Here is a 20,644-nt window from a genome sequence, read left to right on the forward strand (position 1 = left end):
AAGCCATCAATTTGTTACCTTCATTCCATACATATATATGCAAGACTGTATTTGGAAATATACTTGTAATAGAGATTGCAAGCTGTGCAATTAAATATAAAGAATTTTTCACAGACAACAGTCTCACTCGTGAATGTACCATATGTATTATTTACATCAAAACAACAATAGCTTCCCTAAGCCTTTCATATTTCATTATTAATTAGCTTTCAATAATTAAAAAAAATTATTATCGCTGGACTTACCCATAATGGTTAAAGCAGTGGCTTTTGTTAAGTCTTCTTTCATTGATTCAATTATTTCAAGATTACCACCATCTAAATTGCATCTATTTATGGTTCCATTTCCTGAACTGATCCAGTAAAGCTTGTTCTCCCCATAATCTATCGATAAACCTGTAATTAATGCACACAACTTTAACTGTGGCTTTAACAGATGATACACATCTACTGTTAAGTTGTTTTCATTGTGAAGGTGCATTTAAGAAATATATATACACACAATTATGTTATCTATTCACTCATTTACTTCAAAAAAAAAAATTGAGAAAACCAAACTTGGTCATTTACAATGAAGAAATCTATGCTTTTAGAAAGATTTGTGCCTTTTATTTCTTTCAGCAGTTACAGAAATCAGTGACTGACTGATGAAAGCATTATCTGGCAATGAAGAATTACTTGAATAAGCTGAGATCCTAGGCAAGGTCATTATCAACTTGTAAATGCAAACCAGAAGCCATCATTTATATTCTAAAATTATGAATACACAGAGACTTAGTAAACAAGGTACATTTTGTGATTCAGAACTATAAAAAGTCTGTTCTCTCCCTGCTTAGGATGCTGAAATACCAAAATCTAATCCAAACTTCTAATAAATTTATAGTATTACTTTTCATTTTGCTTCACAGTGAGCTGACCTCATAATCAGTTCTTTGGAGTCAGAAGCAAAGAAACTGTCAAAAAAAGACACTTGCAAAATAAGCTACTAAATGAATCAAGTATATAGTTTTCTGAAAGTAAGAGCAAAGAACTAGGAGGTAATGTATTTCAGACTTCTATAATCCTTTAAAAAAAACGTTCAAGAAGTGGTAGCAGGAGATTTTCCACAGTGAAATATTCTTGGCATGGTAACAATACATGCTATAACAATTTGCTTTGGTGCTCCAGCTTTCCCAGAACTCATGTTAAGTATCCAGCAGCAAGTTGCCAAAAAATACTGTATTTCACTGCATGGGTCAACCTCTAGATATTGTACTGTAGTCTTTTTCATCCTGTACACTGCTTTCCCATGGAAAGCTATTTTGGAAAACCCTGACAGGAGAGAGCAGTGCCATGGGCTGCAGCTTTTACAGCTGCCATCATGTCACTACTTTATGCACCTTGGACATGGCAGAGAAAAGGTGTCTGCTTTCTGAGCTTCTGAAAAACAGCTTCCCAGTCCATTTGCAGGTACTGATATTTCTTTCCTCCCTTCTGCAAGTGTGTCAGCCAGGAGGAAACAAGACAGGCTGGAGAGAGGATTGGAGCTGTGCCTTCAGGAGGGACTCGTCTCTGCACACACGTTCTCGTGCTTGTACAACCAGCATCCCTCCAAGCACAGAGCACCACGGATCCTGGAGACAAGCAGCACCTGCAGTGCTTAGCCTAGCACAGGGAACTTCCCTGGGAATATCAGTAAGGGTTAACAGGGAATACACTAGCATGAAGGCATCCCTGCTCCAAGATGGACGGCACTTGGTGTTGGCCGCACCTTCCAGCCACGGACCAGCTGCCCACAGATTGCACCGAGATGGGATCTGCTTGTGGGGTGGCTGCCAAGACAAGCTATGCAGCAATTACAGTCCTGTCTTGTCTGGTTTTATACTTCAGATATTCCACTGGTGTTTCTACACCCAGGTATTCCAATTACACAGCAGCAGCTGACATGAAAAACACTCCTCTGTCTTTCTGCACAGGTCAACCACGCCGTTCTTCCCCAAATACTTTCCACCTATAGCCAACCTTTGCAAAAACACATCATTTCTAGTGTGGGCAGAGAACGTTTATTTAGATTTTTTTTCAGGAATTGTCCTGTTTTACTAATGAAAATGAGTGGTTTATGGCTAATAAGCATCACAGATATTCATGATGTGTTCTAGTGTGGGTAATTGGCTTAAACCTCATAGCCTACCTGCTAAAGTGAATCTGAGCATGAGGATTGTACAGTATCAGTCTCATTGGATTCAAATGAGCCAATGATTTGCCCAAAGTATGAAATTAAGCATTAATTCTGAATTCCTAAGAACACAGTTTAATGGTACTCCACTGACCAGTTCTTTTATCAAGCAATACGTGTCAGCATTTGAGACTTTTAGAACTGCAGAATGGACCAGCAAGCCATAGCTAGTGTGCACTAGCTAAGATAAAAATAAAAGGCACCATCTGTCATCCTAACAGTACCCTCTCCCAAAATTTCCAAGCTACAAATACTCTTGGTGATAGAAAATATTGTAATTCAAAAATTGTGTCTTTCTGTCAATAGAACTCAAACAGAAAAAAAAAAAATAAAATCCATCAGCTTACTTCAGGTCACAGACTGGAAAACTCCCTCATGTTTTGAATTCTGAAATTATGCATCAAGATAACTAAACACCCCATAAATTACCAGGTTATCCCATTTTAATAAGCCAGATTTTCTTTTTCAGCAGTCTACCTGAGAACTCCCCAAACATTCAAAATTAGCACTACATGAACTAGAGTTTCACTTATGGACAAAGACAGCTTTCTCAGTTAGAAATGAAATATTAAATTAAGGTTTTAAGGCTGCTACTTTCTGGCTCTTTAGAAGGGTTTTCTTGTTCTTAGCATGGGACTGTCATACTAATGGTAAAAAGTAATTTAAACCATTGAAACTGCATTTTGCTTGTATTTCAATTCAGAGTTTGATACTGTAAACCCTAAGCATTGCAGTTTAGGACCTTGTGACCTGTGATCACAAAATATTCAGTACAAAATGTTGCACACAACCTCCCTTCCTAATTTTGTTCTAATATTATTGAAAGTGCTTGTTGTTCACCTTAAAATTAGTGGGTTTGCCACTTTTTTCTCCAGATAAAAAGGTAATTGTTTCTTCAAGTGGTTAGGCAGATAATCATATCAATAGTAAAACAGTTACCAAGTAATTTCTTAGAAATTCACTGAATTTAGGGTGTAAAATGCATGTCATGTTGTTCTTATGTCAAATTTATTGACTTCTTTAAATCATTTTCATTTCTGCTTGCTTAATGCATTCAGTTATAAAAAAATGCTTTAAAATACAATCACTTTATTGATGGGCCATTAATAAGGCAGCAACGATTGACATAACCACTAACTCTCTAAAAAATGAAATTATTTTTTGAAAGAGACTTGAACAAAAAAATTACACAAGAGCTTTTTTTTTTTTTAAAGTGCCATAATTTATCATCAGCTATATGAATTCCCAAATACTAAAACTGATGCTAAGTCATGATATGAAATGTATGCTTCAACTGTTGCTTTTTTCTCTGTGTGAAAAGTTAAGGGCCAATTCATCCTTTGATCATGCAGCTGAGATTCTGGGGAGGAAGGATCCACATTTGCAGTCAAAGGATCCTCTCACGTATATCCACGACAAAGTAAAACCCTGACCTCCACATTTTTTTAACCATGATACAAAGATTGAGAAACACAGATGGCGTTCTCCTGCAGCCTACTGTAATCCTAGAGTTAATAATACTCCACTAATTCTACAGTTAGAATGGGCCACACATATCCTAAATTATGAAACACAACACTAACACATGAGTGCTGCTCATGTCTTTATGCCTGTTCTTATTACTGCAGATGAAAAACATCATTGTACACTTAAAAATCAGTTCAAGATAATGCCCACAATAAATCACTATCAATTAAAAAAGAAACAGGAAAAAAAAAGGTGTTTACCAACAGGGTCTTTTTGATTCTGAAAGAGAATTTTGCTGTTGCTGCCATCCATGTTTGCCATGTTGATTGTGTTACCATCCGTCCAGTACAGCTTACTGAAGAAGAGAATTAACATATTTACAATATTGCTTTGTGTGCACAGTGTTTTTAAGGAGTCAGTAGTGAAAGCATTCATCAGCTTAGGAGACAAAATGCACAACTAATAGTTACATGATTTAATCAGCAGCTTTCTAAGGGAAGAAGTATTCAGTCAAGATATTTTCAGTAAAATCTTTAAAAATCATGCTTTCAAGTTTGAAAGAAAACAGAATGGCCAAACTTAAAATAAGAATGAAGAACCACCTTCTGATGAGATTTACTGCAGTTTATTTATTACAACCATGAATACCTTACCCTTTTACTGGGTGAACTGCAAGACACTGGGGTTTATCGATTCCATGGATGATTGAGGTTTTCAAGGAACCATCTAAATGTGCCACGTTAATTTGTGTTTCATCAAATTCTGAGCTAATCCAATACAAATTACGTGATATCCAATCCACTGCAAGACCTCTGATACTCTGAGTATCTGCAAAAAAGGGAAAGCAGTTATTTTGGTTTTCTTTCTGGATTACTGTCAATGTTAGAGAAGAAAAACAATGTATTCTACAGTTTGTTAACAATACTGTGCAATATTCTATTCAGGTGGATTTATTAACTAGTTGCCAAGAATTAATAATCTTTATTTTTCTTCCTGGGCCTGATACATTCACAATAAGAACACAAAAATCACACTGAATATTCACAGCATGAAACCTATTGTCCAAAAAGAATAACCAGAGATGATGAATGTCTGTATTTTATTTTTCTACTTCAGAAAGCATTTACTGTTCTGTGGCTTTCTAAAACAATGCTATCCTGAAATTTAAAAGCCTCCATTCCTTCTTCAGCTCCATGAAGGCTCAGTACAGAAGATCTGAATTAAAACCACTGGTCTATAGCATAGTTCTGTAGCTCATAAGTAGTTGTGTCACTGCAGAAATTTACTGGTTTTATTTTTGAAGGCTTTGAAGACTCTAAGTTACTCCCCTGCATTCTTTGATATGGCAAAACATCTGCCAGCCAATGGGAAGCACTGAATGAATTCTTCATTTTGCATTGCTGGTGCACATAGCTTTTACTTCTCCTATGAAGTAGTTTTTATCAAAACCCACAACTTTTCTCACTTTTACCCTTCTGATTCTCTTCCCCAACCCACCGTGGGGAGTTAATGAGCAGCTGTGGGGGGCTGAGGGTTAACCTACAGCACCATTATTACCTGAGGCATCAAGATAAGATTATATGAGTGATTTGGTAACTTGATGGTCTTCCTTAGCAAGCTATTTAAAGAAACGTCAATCTGTGTTAATATCTGCCTGAAATACTGGGTGTAAAGTCACTGCTCCACCTCTAGATACCAACATGCCCCTCTGCCCTGAGACAGAACTGGTTCATATTGGCTGGCATCTTTGTCGAGAAGGAAGCAGGCCAAGGGTGATTTAATGATTTCATTATAGTTCATTGTTTATACACATCCTCTGTCAACTTAACATGGTAATTTCCACTGACAGGATTATTGTCCTTGACAAACTGACATGGATGTGGCTGTGGACTGGTCTGCATGGCCATAAGGTTGAGCAGTGATTGGGCATTAGGAAATTTGCCAACCTCACAGAATGCATCAAAGGACACCAAATACGTAGTCCTTGACCCATTTTAAATTGATCCCCTGCCCTTCTGGTTTTTTTTTTGGTTGGAGGAACTAGAAAATAAGCATTTCATACTCTTAAAAAGGTTAAAGTATGAGTTGGCATCTTTGTGACATTGGCAGAAGACTTCATCCAACGAGAATCCCACCAGCACATGCTTATGCATCTTCTTATAAGAAGTACAAAAATATAACTGTAAGCAAATGAGATAGTTTACACATAATAAATAGTCTTCACAATGTTTTGATGTGCCAAAACGTTGTTATTTTCTCCAACATTTATATAATGTTACATCTAGAACTAAAATAAAACCAAAAAAACCCACCAGAAGAACAAAACCACCAAACACAAAAAAACTCCACCACAGAAAAATAATAAAAGGAATATGAAAGAATTCTGATAAATACTCACACACAGAATTTTTCTTTTGGTTTCATTAAATTCAGTGATTTTTCTAGAATAAACAATGTTTTTATTCTACTACTATTTGAAAAAAAGCAAGAAACAAGTCCCTTTGTTGGGCACCTGAATACTTGGAATAAAGATCTCTAAGAGGCATTCAAAGCATTGTACTTATTATTGGGACCAAAAAACATATCTAATTGTTCATAAAGTTCTCTCTGAGACAGCAAGGGAAAACAAAAAAGCAGCAACAGAAAATAAATGAATTCAGTCTACACAGCCAAATGGGGGTATTGCCATATTTGTCCAAACATCTCCTAAAATGTGCTAACATAGAACTAATTTCTTCTGAAGTGACACAAGGGGCAGAGGTTGAACTAATTATTTTCTAAAGTCCCCAGATAATCAACTATATGGTTTATTTGTTCTCCAAGTCAGAAGAGGTCTGATCTTACACAAATGAGCTATTTCTTTTCTTCCCTACCAAACATGCATTTAACTATTGGGGAACCAGTGTTAGCAAAATTTGCTTTCACAGAATCATCTTTTTTACTATTTTCAAGCAGGCACATTACAAAGTAGAACAACATGTGCTGCCAGGAGAGGAGCTGCCAGTGATTGGAAACAAGAAACAAATGCTACCAAGGACAACAAATGGTTTTCACTTCAATACCAGAGCTACTGAAATAGGGTTGAAGCCATCAGATACAGATTTTATATTCATTAAGTTTCTGTACTTATGTACATATTCTGCATAGGTAAAAAAACCACATTACAATCACCAAAATTACCAAGTTGTCATATTGTGGTTTCACCAATGATGCCACAGCTGAAAGATCTACATGGACTGGAAAGAAAAAATAACCCTGATAGAGCCAATTTCATTGCTAGGTCAACATAGGTAGCCAAAGGACACAGGAAATTCTTCAGTGCAAAGCTATGACAGGACACTGTGCTCCTCCTGTTTTTTAACCTTTATTCTTTCTACCTTCCCCTGAAGACATTATTTTCCTCTTTTACCACACATTTCAATCTTGTACAAAATCAATGTGAAATTACATCCCAATTTGTTTACATAAAATTGAATAATGAATCAATACAGCAAACTAGAATCCTAAAGAGAATTCTGCTTGCTTATTGTTTATCTCAATTATCCAATACCAGTGCAAGGTACACATATGAAGAACTTGCTTGCTCCTATCACACCTTCACCTAGAAGGAATTATTTTTACTTCAATGCTATATTTACCTCTTGAAATAATGGTTTCTAAGCCAGTCCCGTTAATGAAGGCACGTTTGATGGTCTGTGTTTTCACATCAGTCCAGTATAAACGTTCCTCAACAGCATCAAAATCTATGACTGTCACATCATCAATGTCAGGAACAGTGAAGGCTGTGATGAAATTGAAATATGGGTTCTCTATGTCCACCCCTCTTATTTCTGAACGTCTTGCATAAAGAAGAAACTTCTTTCTTTCTGTTAGAAAAAGGGGAAACATCATTCCTCATCCTCTTCACAACATCTCTAACAGAAATCAGAATAATTCACTTGAGATCACTTTACAAAGGTGTAAATGATGTTCATATGAGTGACTAAACATCTCCACAAAATCTTCAGGCGAATGACACTTGAGAAATAATGTTACAGAGCTTAAGAATCACAGGAAAAATGTAAGAATTCTGGATGCTGGACATGGTTCCCACACCACTAATCAATACAGTCTTATGAGTGTGCAAGAAAAAAAGTGTTTAAAATGTTATTTTTAAAATTTTCCCATCCTTACCATTCAAACAAATCCTGTTTCACCTGCACATCGTGACAGATATTAACACATGGTATCTCAGGGTAAAAGATTCACTGTAAAAGGGAACTTCTGCCAACAGCAAATGTGTGTGTGTGTAAGCAGTGAAAGGCAAACAGCTGGAAAAAAAGGGCAAATTGGTTGTTCTAATTTACACCTCCACTATTATACATTAAAGGCAAAGCAGAGCTGTGTTTTTAATCTCAGAAGTCTGAATGATTGGAGCAAATGCCTGCAAATGAACAGTAAAAGTAACTTTTTTTCCCTGCAATATCCTTGCCAGGACAAAATATTATTTTCTTTTTTATTTCCTGAATATTATTAATCAACACTGAAAAGAGTAATTAAGTACAAGGTTTTATAGATAATACACACAATTATTTGACATTTCAAGGGCTTTTAGAGCTTAAAAGTGTGTATTGCAGTTTTTTATAAAACTCCCTCTGCAAGGATGCACTTCTAATATTTAATCTTTGTTTTTTAATCCTTGGAAATGCAACTAAGACAACTCTAGAGCAGGTAGAGATTTAAGCTATTAAGCATCTTTTTGTTATTCAGCTTACCTGACTCAGAATGTTGGGATGATGCACGTTTCAGTATAAAGCTTTCTGTTTTGCAGAGATAAATTTTATGAACACATCACACACACCAGCAGCATAAAGAAATGGCTGTGGCAGCAAATATCAAAGTACCACAGACCTCAACTATTAGAGTAGGTCATTGATTCTCGAAAAGTAGATGCTCCTTTAAAATACACCATTAAAAAGCACTGTAGAGATTTTTTTTTTTTAAGATTAATTTGTCCATTGATTCTAAAAATCAATACAATTGCCAGGCTGTGGGAGAAAAACTTACCATAACATGTTTTTTTGTCTGAAGACAGTTTCATCAGGTGTGGACAGGCACAGGCAGCACTTCTGTTGTGATTGATCAGACACATGTGAGAGCAGGGGCCTCTGCCCTCGTTAGCAGCACATGGGTTGGGAGCTAAAACAGAGTAATTGAAACACACAAGAAGTAAAAACACTTTTTAAAATTAAGTTTTGTCAAACAGTTGTGAGAAGGCAAAGAAATCTGTCAGAAGACAAACCCAGTCTCAGTGATTAACTGAGATTGTGCTCTATATGTTTTTTGTAGGCTAATATTCAACTCTAGTCAAAGAAAATATAAATATTTAATTTTTGTTTTGTTAATACAGACACAATTTATAATTGTAACTTTAGGAAGCCACTGGATATAATTTTCCCAGGGAGATACTAATTTTGCAGCCTATTCATAAGATTTAAATGTATAGAATTTTACAGCCCTAATCAAAACACATGGGATTAAAAAAATGCCAATATGATGAGGATCTGAAAAACAGATTTAATTGTGTGCAAGCAATAGTCAAAGCTTAGATTATGAGATGAACTATGGTAAATTCAATGTTTCCTCTCAAATTGATATCCCTACTAGAATATTAGTTGGGAATCTAACACACAAAGATTATTTGAAAGGGGGAAAAAAGAAAACAAAAAACAACAACACAAAAACCAACCAAACAAAACCCCCAAAAAACCCACAGCAAAGTATTTCTACTTTTCTCAAAGAAAACCTCTCAAGTAGGTTTTCACAAGTACCTTCCTACAGCTCACTGACTGAATAAGATGTGCTAAAATTGCTTTAAAGAGCAGGAAGAAAGCTGACCAGAGAAGACCTCTTAGTCTTACAAAACCTGGAAATCATTCTTATTATCTTAATTCCTTGTTATAAACCCCAAAGTTCCAGAGCACTGCTGAAGAGACATTTCAAGCATAAACAGAAAGTAATGTTGACTCTCCCTTCTGTTAAAAAAGCCCCTTTGAAAATTAACATTGATGGAAAGGGAAGTGGGAATGACTGACTCAAAGACAAACTTATAATTAACAAAACCAATTAGTGTAGAATATATTTCTCTAACGTTGTGCTAGGCTGCAGTACAAGTAATTAGATAACCAGAGCAATCTGATGGATGAATTTCCTTACAAAAGAAATTTAGCTCAAACTCCAGCATTAAAATTTGAAGACAAACTCAAAGCTTGCTTCATTGAACCATTCTTTTTTTCACCAGTGCATGCATGGTTCCTTTAATTTTTCCAGCAATTCCTGGATCCTTTAACTAATTACTTGGCTAGCCAGTACTATGGGAAGAATGAAGCTTTTTAAATCTTAGTAAAACAGGTTAATTACAATTGTAGCCATCATCCTATCAGATAAAATCATAGGCTTTTAGTGTCTTCTAAAAAGTCATCCCAATTGCTCCTTTTAAGCACTGGCAGCACTGGAGGCCACTCAGCCTTTCCCAGAAACTACAATCAAGGAATGTTTATTTAACATGACTTTTCTTCTATCTATAGTAACACTGTCAGAAAACCTGGGGTGATCTCTTGCAAGAAGTTCACAGCTTCATGTGGAAGACAAAAGAAATTGAAGTAGAAGAAAAGACACTGAATTTAACAAGACTCACGGAGCCTTTCCAGATATTTACTAATAGTGCATTAATAATTGTAAGCCAGCTATCCCTATGAACTATACATTGGAAAGGAAACACAACTCAGAGTTTTGGAAATATTTTGAAGGAGATCACAGAATCATTTCTGTTGTAAGAGATGTCAGGAGACCAGCTAGAGATTCGACCCCCTGCAATTTTTGGGCATTTTTTCCACAGGTGCTGCGAGATGGTAAAATTTGGTCCTTTTGTAGCATTTCCTTCCATTTATTTACCAATACAAAGCAGTAATTTCTGTGGAATTTCAAACTCTCTGTATGCATACAACCATCTCTGACAAGGATTTACTTTGGATTAAGAATAATAATCCCTGTCTTGTCTTTCTATGCAAGAAGTGTGTTCTGTTCTTCTCCACCAAAGTGGAGAAGAACATCTCTTTGAGCATGGAATTCAAACAGAAGAACAGATAGAAGAAAAAAGTAAAAAGCATGCTGGTTAATGATCATTTTAAAGAGAGTGCTGTGGCTCAAGTGTGCTCCAAGCATCCAAGAGGAGTCACTCCAATGCATGTACTGTTCACGTCACAACTCCCTCCATATCATACAGAACACAATACAGGTGGGAAAAAAGGTGTTTTAAAGCAGATGTGTTTGTTTCCACGTGAATGCACAACTCTAGGAACAAAGTACCATAATCTAAACATTACTTCTAGCAGCACATATTTATATATTCCTTTCTTATTCATACTGCATTTACTGAATAACAGCTAAGCCTGCTCTTTATTTCCTAATAAAAACCAATTCTCCTGAAGGCATGTTGTTATTGCTCTGACTCTCAAAAATTTGGCTTTTTTTATTTCCTTGTGCTCATTCTAACTCTTCTATTTCTATTCTGAATGACCTCATATGCATTTGTTACTCACCTTTTCCAAGCCATTTAATGATTTCACAGACTGCCACCACACAGAAGCCTGTCTATAACTGGTATTTCAAGCAGCATCAGCCAACCTGTCCTCAGACCAAAACCTTTCACATACTCTTGATCAGCCTGTCAAGCTTTCTTGATGTGCTGTATATGATCTGTATACAGTATTCAAGCTGTGGGAATGATATGGATTTATACAGCATCACACACACAGTTCACTACCTGTGTTGCTTTGCTCCTTTCCTAATCATTTCCACCAATCTGTTTTCCTTTTGATCACAGCAAGCCACAGAACTGGCATTTTCCCCGACTGGACACCCTTTTTCATTATTTAATTGATTTCCACTGCTGATTGTTTGCCAATCTATTTCTCTCACAGTGCTGTGCACAGACATATACGTCGTCACTGTCATCACCTTACTTCTTGACTGCTCTCCAAAACTTAATTTAAACAAAATGCTTATTTTTCTTGACCAGTAACCCTTAAAAATAACCCCCTCAGACATTCCATCACCAGCTGACAAATGAACACTTACTCTGACAACCTCTCAGTATGCATTTCCTATGGCCAACTTATCCCCTTGCATTAACTTCAAATAGAACTTGTCCCTTCGTGGCACCAGATTTCAGCGAGACAAAGTTTGATCTTATATTTTAATGGGGCACAACGTGCTCAAATTCTGCCTACACCTCCAAATATCTGCACTACAGTCACATCAAAAGGTCCTTTCAAATTGCTGACAATCGATTCCCACTCATATTTAAAACCAGTTACAGATCTAATCCTCTGCTCACTGTCAATACTTCCAATAGAATTGTTTTCCCTAAGGCCAAAGTAGTCAGCCAATCTAAGTCTTCAAATTGCCTGATTATATCTGATTATTTTAGCACTTATCTTTGAAATTTGCAGATGATCAGATGTGTAAGTTCTAAAGTAAATATTTTCTCTGATGCTGTTTCAGTTTTTAATCATTCATGTCAAAAATTAGTATAAAAATTTACATATTCACCACAAAGCTACACAAGAATATTCTTAGAAAAAAGTTAACACAATTCTTGAAGAAGCTCAGAAAAATATAGTTTAGTATATATATATTAAAGACATAAGTAAAATTATAATATATACTTTAGTATATGTATTTTGCATTATTTATAATACATATACCATACTTTCTGCTAGTTTTAAAGTAAAAAAATGCATACAAGGTTGAGATAAAATCTCAAACTAATAAATTTTTTAGATTTCCCCATCTTAAACTACATTTCTGTAAGAATTTATTTGTTTTAAACAGTTGGCAATCTGGACCTCAATAGAATATGGAAACAAAACAGTGCTATGAAGTTAAATGTTCTTCATTTTTTATTACAATACAGCCCAATGGTACCATTATACTTTTTATGCAACAGTTATTGTACTGGTTGTCCTGATTTTTAAATAAAAAATTCATCTGCAGAAATAAATACAATGTCATAGCTGTGTTTGGTTTTTTATTTTAATTCAAATTAATACCCTGGAGAAATGCAAAAAAAAAAAAAAAAAGAATGTGTGAGAAATTCACAGCTTTGTAAGTGTTTTCAAGCTGTGATCCTCCCAAAGCTCTATATTTATCCCTCTTATCACTATCCTCAGTAGAGCACTGATACAACTTCTCATGACTAAAATGGACCTTGTTCTTTGCAACAAGGAGATTTTTAAAATACAATGGTAGTTGAAAAAAAAAATTAAAATCTTCCTAGAAACCCTGTGTTTGCCATCATAACAGCACTCCTGACAAACAGCTTTGATTCTGGGAAGATGAGTGGGCCTCAAGCTCATATTCCTGAAAATATTCTGCATTAGGGGAGAAGCCTTCCACAATCCCCTGTGGTTTACTGACAGCTGAACTTATCATCCATACAAATATCTCACTCTAACTGCATTACCTTAAATTAGCATCTGTCCTAGATTGACTCAAAAACTGTGCCTTTAGGCTGCAAGAATTTATTTAGCTCTGCTCTACTTCATTTCAATCAAAATAACTTGCTTGATATATATTAAAAGGTAATAAACTTTAACCCACATAGGTGACCCAGATGTAGATCTGTGGAGATGAAACTACAAAATGTTCATCCTTCAGTGCCCTATTCAAACTGACACCTTGCAGTGTGAATCTACTGTTAATTTTATTTTGGGATTCTAACATGCATGCTATCTTGCTCATTTATTGCAAAACAACGACCAATTCAAAGGAAAAATTAAGTAATCAGGCAGTATCATCATTTCTTTAGCTCAAATAAAAAGGTACAGGAGATTTGGAGAAAGAAATTGATTCTGCTGGAAGACAGTAATTTAGAGCAAACCTAGAAGGCCAATAAAAACATCAGAATCCGGTGTTTTCTACATCATAAAAGCTGCAATTACACAACTTTATACTTGAACTTCTTGATTTTGACAAAAAAACAACTGAAGACTTTTACAGCTTTTACTTGCCTGGAGGCCAAGATATCTGTGACTGTGGAATACTGACTGATGTCTCCCTAGGCTACAGAATCCCTCCGAAGATGCTGCCTGGCCCCAGTCCAAACAGAAGAGAGTTGTTCTTTTTCTGACAGCAAGAAAAGGCAAATAGCAACTGCACTGCTACTCTAGAAACACCAAATATGGAACACAGTTCCTTGAATCCCAGAGTTCAGGAGCTGACCAATTAAAAGAAAATTGCCAAAAAACTCTAAGCAAAAAAAACCCACCCAAAACGCTGAAATGAAACAAAAACAAACAAACAACATTAGAAAGGTGTGTGTGGAGATGTGTATTTACTCCACCCCTATTTTATCCTTCTGGGCATAAATATTATCTTTAGTAGAAGTCAGACAGCTTTTTAGACTAATATCCTGCTCCAAAAAGCAAATTCTGAAGTGTAAGGGAAATGAGTGGCTTATTTCAGAAAGTGATGAAGTCCAAGAGACTTGACATCCACTGAAAACCAGTAATGTTCAATATATATTCATTATTATTTTAAAATAAAACCATCAGGAAAATGTATGCTGACAATATATGTCACATATTGAGAGCTCACAGTTGTCACCACGCTTGGACACACTAACAATGAGTGGTATCCATTGCTTTTCCTTTTTTCCATGTGCTATTAGAGAACATTCTTCAAATCCTTTGCCTTCTAGTATGCAGGGAGAATTTTACTTGCTGGTACTCATTTACATTAGAGCTTTAGTTATAGTTTTCTGTGTATAACTAATGCAGGACTTGGTTCCAATACATTTACAAAGCCATCCAAAATTGTTAGGATTTGATATTTTCAAATGAAAATTGCTCAGGACTTACTAACATAAAAGCCTACGTGGCTTACTGAGCACTACAAACCCCACATGAGAAGAAAAACAAAATGTAATTTCTCAGTATTAAAAAGAAAAACAAACAGCAGCAAGTATAAATGAGATGAATTCAGAAGCAGTTTCTATTAACATCAACTTCTTGCCAGGAAAGTTAAAATTTATCCAGCTCACATGGAACATTCTGTACCTCACTGGTGGTCATCCTCCAGAGGTATTTTTTACTTACCAGTATTTATGTACAAAAGAATCACTGTCTTTTGTTATAGCTCACAAAAAAAAAGAAAAAAAAGACTTTTTCAGCATTGCTGTTTTACATGGTAAATCCTAAGCTATATATAAATATATTTCTATATGTACCCCATAAAAACTTCTGCCACATGGGCTGTGTGCACCTGACTTCATCTAATGCTGAATACAACAGCTCAAGGCAAAATCATACACAGATATTTATATAAAAAAAGAATACAGATTTCCCCCCTCAGAAGGGGAATAAATAATTATTCTAAAAATAATACAGATATTTATATATTAAAAAAATACTTATTTCCCCCCATCAGTAATAAATTATTCTATAAATATTCACCTTGTGGCTGACGACTTGGATGATATATCTGGAGATCAAATGGCTGAGCACTTGTTTTTTGTATTACACTGACATTTTGGCCAGTCCATTTATTGGCTTTGGCGAGGGTATTGGTCCTCCAATCTGTCCAATATACTTCACTCCCATACAAAGAAACAGCAAAAGGGTGAGAAAGATATTCGTGACCCCGTATAATCTCTATCATGCTGGTTCCATCATACAATGCAGAATAAATGGCATCCGATCTACAAGACAACCCCAAATTTAAGATTACATAAAAATAAAATAAAAAGCACACAACCATTATGACATTGGGCAAAACGTGTAAAAAACCCTTACTCTGTAAGCATGGTGAGGCCAAAGAATTTTTGCAGTGCAATCATTAACTTTATAGATGATTAAATCATATTATTAATTTAACTAGACATATGAAATACTGGTTTGTATAATGCTTTAATTTACCTCCCCGCTGTGAGAAATGCAACAGAAAATTCAGTTTTCTTTCAAATGAACTTAAGAGAAAAAAAAAAAAAATGAACTAACTCTGGCCTTCCATGGATGAGTGTCAGGGAAGACATATGGGAGCTGCTCTCTGAGGCACAGGGAGCCAGGACCGTGGGTGATACCACAGCTGGCAGGGTAATTAAATAAATGTACATATTTCACACGTGCATGCCCAGGGCTCTTTAGGTGCATAATGTCCATAACTACATTCCACTTACACTGCAGCTCACATTTGTGTATGGAGGAACAAGGATTGCTCAGTGACAGTAAGGATACTGTCACCACTTTACCTGGCATCTGTCCACACTATTCTTTTCTCAAAGTGATCCACAGTGAGGCCGTTGGGCCAGGCTCCAGTATCCATATCCTTGTAGATGATTTTCCTCTCTGCTCCGCTCATGGAAGCGGATTCAATGCGAGGGAAATTCGCATCCCAGTCTGTCCAAAACAGAATTCTGGTGAGAGGAAAAGGAAAAGAAAGAGGACAGAAGATTAAAGCATGAAGGAAAATCAGAAATGGTTTATGAGACGACAGTTGAAAAAAAGGTTCAACCATTTACATACTTTAAATGAAAGGACCAAACATGGATCAATTTGGGCAACTTTATAAATTCCTAAAGTAATAGGATAGAGGCGATATTTCATTATTAGTGTTAGAGACATCATGAAAATTAAGAAGTTTTTTAAAGCTAGGGGTTTAATAGCATTCCTTTTTTCATGTCCATTTATACAGTGGCAGCTTGTCTTGTCTTCCCTCTGTAATTAGAAACCCAGCTCATTAAAAGAAATTATAATGAGAGCCTTTGAAAGCAACCCACAGATAAGAAGGATGGGGAGGAGAGAGTGGGAAGCAAGGTGATTTGAGGTGGCAGGGATCAAGGAACAGGCTGAACCAGAGATTTTCATCTACCACTAAGTGTTCCGAAGACCCCTGGATTTTAATATGTCACTAATGAATCTTTTACAGATTACACTTGCTAAAAAAACTTCCAAGCCAGGTTGTATTGTCATCTCTCAGTTTTATACCATCTCCAGTGTTTTTCTAACAACTTTCATTGTTATAGCCAAAGAAGTGTCTTGTTAAATAACAGAAGCAGCATCACCAAGAAGGCAGAAATAAACTCTTAACTGTTCTTAGCTTACTGAATTTTCAACAACATACAGACTTGTTAAGGGAAAATTATACCTTTGATAGGAAAACTTGTGATTAGCTGTAAAGAGTTAATTGCAAACAGCCACATTGCAGCAAGACTTCTGACAAGTTTTCGTATTTCCCACTAAAAAACCTTCAACCTTAACAGCCAGGGAGATTTACAGGAGGAGCCCACTGGTGCTGTTTGCTCGTCTCAGTGCTGAGTTTCTGCTGGTGCAGACTGGGCCAGGAATGTGTTTATCCACAGATGTTTATTTTGCATACATCTGCACGTGTGTGGACTGAGAACACCTGCTCAGCCCCACTGCTGGCTGGAATGCAGCTCTGACAGCTTTGCCTCCACTGGGATACAGGATTTGTGCAGTCCTAACAAAACCCTTTCCCTTGAATCACCTGTGTTTATTCGTATTTATTTGTGAAAGGATTGAGGCGATATTCCTGTGTATGTTTAAAGATTTTTCTTTCCTGCATTCTAACATAATGCAGCATCAATTGCTTCTAGCTCTTCAAAAGGCAGATTAAGCCTTCAGTTTCAAGAAGAGTGGTGATTTGATTTTTTTTTTCCACCCAACCATTTAATTTGAACAACTTCTCTGCTGATTCTTCTGCCAACAGGATGCCTCTTTTTAAAGACCTTTACAGATAAGCGATGCACTCTGTAAATAAGCTTTCTAGCACCTCAGTTGAGAGGGCAACAGCCTTAATCATTAAAGCATATACATCTTAATTCACAATTTAGGTCCCAGAATCTGTGACCTTTATCAATTTTTATTTTAGTGTTCACAGGTTTGCTTCTGAGAGAAATATTCAGAGAAGACACATGAAATAGCAAATCCCTAAACAAAATTAAATATCACGACTTTGGAAACTAATAATTCGTGTTATTTTTGGCCACATTTAATTTGTGGTTGGTGGTTTGTTGCTTTTGTTGGTTTTATTTGTTTGCTTTGTTTTCCTCTCTGAAAGAACAATAACTCTGAGAAGAGGATGTAGTTACTGACTACACCTAAAATTCTGGTTTATAGAATACCCCTAATGAATAGGTAGAAAAAACACTGACAGAAGCTGGCAAGCATTATCTCCACTTTAGAGATGAAAACCAAACACAACAGGTGGCATTTACCTCACTCAGCCATTAGGCTTCCAGTAACATCTAAGGTATATTTTTATAGTCCCACCAAAAAAACAAACAAAAAAACCAAACCAAACAAAAAAAAAACACCAAAAAGCCGCCCCCAAAACCCTTGAAAAAACAAAAAAAAACCCCAAAAAAACCTTAAAAAGTAAAAAAAAAAAAAGAACCCCAAACAGACAAAAAACCCAAAACAAACAAGAAAGCAAACACAAAAAAAGTCCCAAAAAATTGGTCTTTAAGTGAGAAGAATCACCTAAATCTCTCAATTTTCCACACAGAAGGGTGAGTCCAGTTATTATCATCCACATTTAAAAAAAAAAAATAAATGAAATACCAACATGTCATGGTAAGTAATTTGCCAACAAACAGATCCCCAGATCTCCTGATCTACCATTTTTTTAATCCTTTTCACTCAGGAAAAAACACACCAATAATGGATTGTTTATCACTCAAAAATAGACTTTCAAGAACTATCAAAGTCAAGTTAGAAACTGTAATGCACAGCAAAAAAGGAAATGACATTTTAAACATCTTTAAAATACTTTGCAACACGACAAAGTAATGTTTTTATAATTTATAATTACCCATATCTGGGATCCAAAGCAATAGCCCTTGGATGCTCCATAGCTCCAGCTATTAATGTTGTCCTCAAAGTGCCATCAAGTTTTGCTACTTCGATTTGGTCCAAATTGCTGTCTATCCAGTAAATGTTTCCTGCAATCCAATCTACAGTCAGACCTTCAGGGGTGGCCAGGCCATGTTGCACCACAACCTCAATGGCACTAACACCTTAAAGAGAAAGAAAAAAAAAACCAAAGAAGGAAGAAAACAAACAAACAAACAAAAAAAAAAAAAGAGGAAAAAAGATTCTTAAAGAACTAATGTAGAGACTGGTAGAGTGCACATGGACATGCAAGTTTATCAGATGTTCTTGGAGTGAATTCTGGATTATTTGGGGTCTGCCTTTTAGATGAAAGCACTGCAGCATACCCTTCAACAAAGAACATTTTGCAAACGCTTTTGTATATATTATGAGATTATATTGAGTTATAGGCCGTCATTATGTCACCAGAGCAAAGAAAAAGCTTTTCTGGATGCTATAAAAGCAGAATCTTTCACCTCGTGAGAGGAGATAATTTATCAGACATCTGATAAATTCTTATACTTTTTTAATAAAGTGAAGATAAATTGCAAAAAAATGAAATAAATCAATATTGCACTCATTGGATCAGGAAGAAATACCAGCCCTTCGCATTTGCCATTTTCTTCCCCCTGTAGAACATTGCAAAAGGAAACTTTGATAACAAAAGTCTTTTTTCTGGCTAGACATGAAGTACAACCTAGATATACAGCGTTTCAAAGGCAGAATGCCATCATAAATTCTGTTTCTGTGAATGGCAGCTCAGTTACGACTGATCAGGTCTAACACCCTGGAACTGCAGGTGTTCTCACTGTTAAGAAAATAAAGATTAAATCCATACCTCCAGTATCAGAGAGCTTGCCTCTGTAAATTTTGTCCTCTACCACATCTGTCCAGTACAGTAAACTCTGGCTGAAATGAAAATCGAGGGCTATTGTATTTCTCAAACCAGGAACTAAGAGGCTGTAGTCACGCTTGTGAAGATCGATTTTTCTGATCTCATGTCGAATAGAAAAAATTATGAAAGCCTCAAATGGATCTGGAAGCAGAAGATTAAACATTTCAAAGGAATAATAAAAAAATATATTGTTATAAATTGATATAAATGACAAGTGGAATATGAAAAACAGAACACTTTATCAGGAGAAACAGATGATTAAAACAATTCATCTTTAGATAAGGAGTCTTTCAATTACTTTTTCAGTCCAACAGACTTCTTAATTCTCCCTTCCAGCATTATCTTTGATCCCAACTAGAGATATTAGACATTAAATTTGGGAATATCAGACTCAACTATTGAACTGTATTTTGTAACTCTAGCACAATGAGGCCATAATAAGACATTTAAAAAGTCACATTACCAAATTTAAAATCTGCTTCTCAAAAGGTTCTGAAAAATGAAACCATTAAGATATACATTGTTTCAAAGGCCAATTAGTTGAAACAATTTATTAATATGTAATCTACCTTTTGAATATACAGTGTAACTTGTGTTTTCAACTGAAGTGCTTAAGAAAACCCCTCATGCCAAACTAACAAGCAAGAAAATGAACATTTTATGTGCTTACTGATACATGCCATATAAATCTAGCTACCAATGACCTCCTCCTTCCATTGTTAATCAATTAATGCTACATGATTTGTGCCAGTGAGTTTATATCAAAGTGAATAAGAATATCTGTAAACACATTCAGCTTTGGTCAACCACACTAAGAAATTGATTTTTTTATTATAGCTCTTACATAAAGGAAAGGCTTTTCAAGCAAGGAGCTGTGTTAATAAAACAAACAAGGAAGCCAAAAACTGGATTCTATAAACTGTTGAATCAACTCAGTATAGCCACTTTGATAAAGATATTTTTTCACTGGAATCTTTTTCTGTGGGGAAGTAGTTGTTGCCCTCCCCCACCCCGAGTTCCTTCTCCTAGAGTGAAACACAGATTATACTGGGAGGTTTGTTTTCCATACAATTAAACACTCATTTATGTAAAAGATTATTGGCAGTTTATGGCAATAGGCAATACTGCTGCTTCTCGA

General features: G+C 35.8%; 1 protein-coding gene across 1 annotated transcript in view; it reads right to left on the reverse strand.

Annotated features, from left to right (window-relative positions):
* Nucleotides 1–20,644, reverse strand: part of LRP1B (LDL receptor related protein 1B) — a 515,105-nt gene that overhangs the window by 166,227 nt on the left and 328,234 nt on the right. Inside the window, exons 24-32 of the mRNA XM_069021267.1 lie at nucleotides 19,450–19,647; nucleotides 18,553–18,757; nucleotides 15,971–16,135; nucleotides 15,177–15,421; nucleotides 8,728–8,859; nucleotides 7,320–7,547; nucleotides 4,335–4,509; nucleotides 3,942–4,036; nucleotides 246–395 (exon numbers count right to left, since the gene is read on the reverse strand). Coding sequence (XP_068877368.1) covers nucleotides 246–395; nucleotides 3,942–4,036; nucleotides 4,335–4,509; nucleotides 7,320–7,547; nucleotides 8,728–8,859; nucleotides 15,177–15,421; nucleotides 15,971–16,135; nucleotides 18,553–18,757; nucleotides 19,450–19,647 — 1,593 coding nt within the window. The remainder of the gene's footprint in view (nucleotides 1–245; nucleotides 396–3,941; nucleotides 4,037–4,334; nucleotides 4,510–7,319; nucleotides 7,548–8,727; nucleotides 8,860–15,176; nucleotides 15,422–15,970; nucleotides 16,136–18,552; nucleotides 18,758–19,449; nucleotides 19,648–20,644) is intronic.

This window comes from Aphelocoma coerulescens, chromosome 7, assembly GCF_041296385.1.
Source record: "Aphelocoma coerulescens isolate FSJ_1873_10779 chromosome 7, UR_Acoe_1.0, whole genome shotgun sequence".
NCBI classification, from domain to species: domain Eukaryota; kingdom Metazoa; phylum Chordata; class Aves; order Passeriformes; family Corvidae; genus Aphelocoma; species Aphelocoma coerulescens.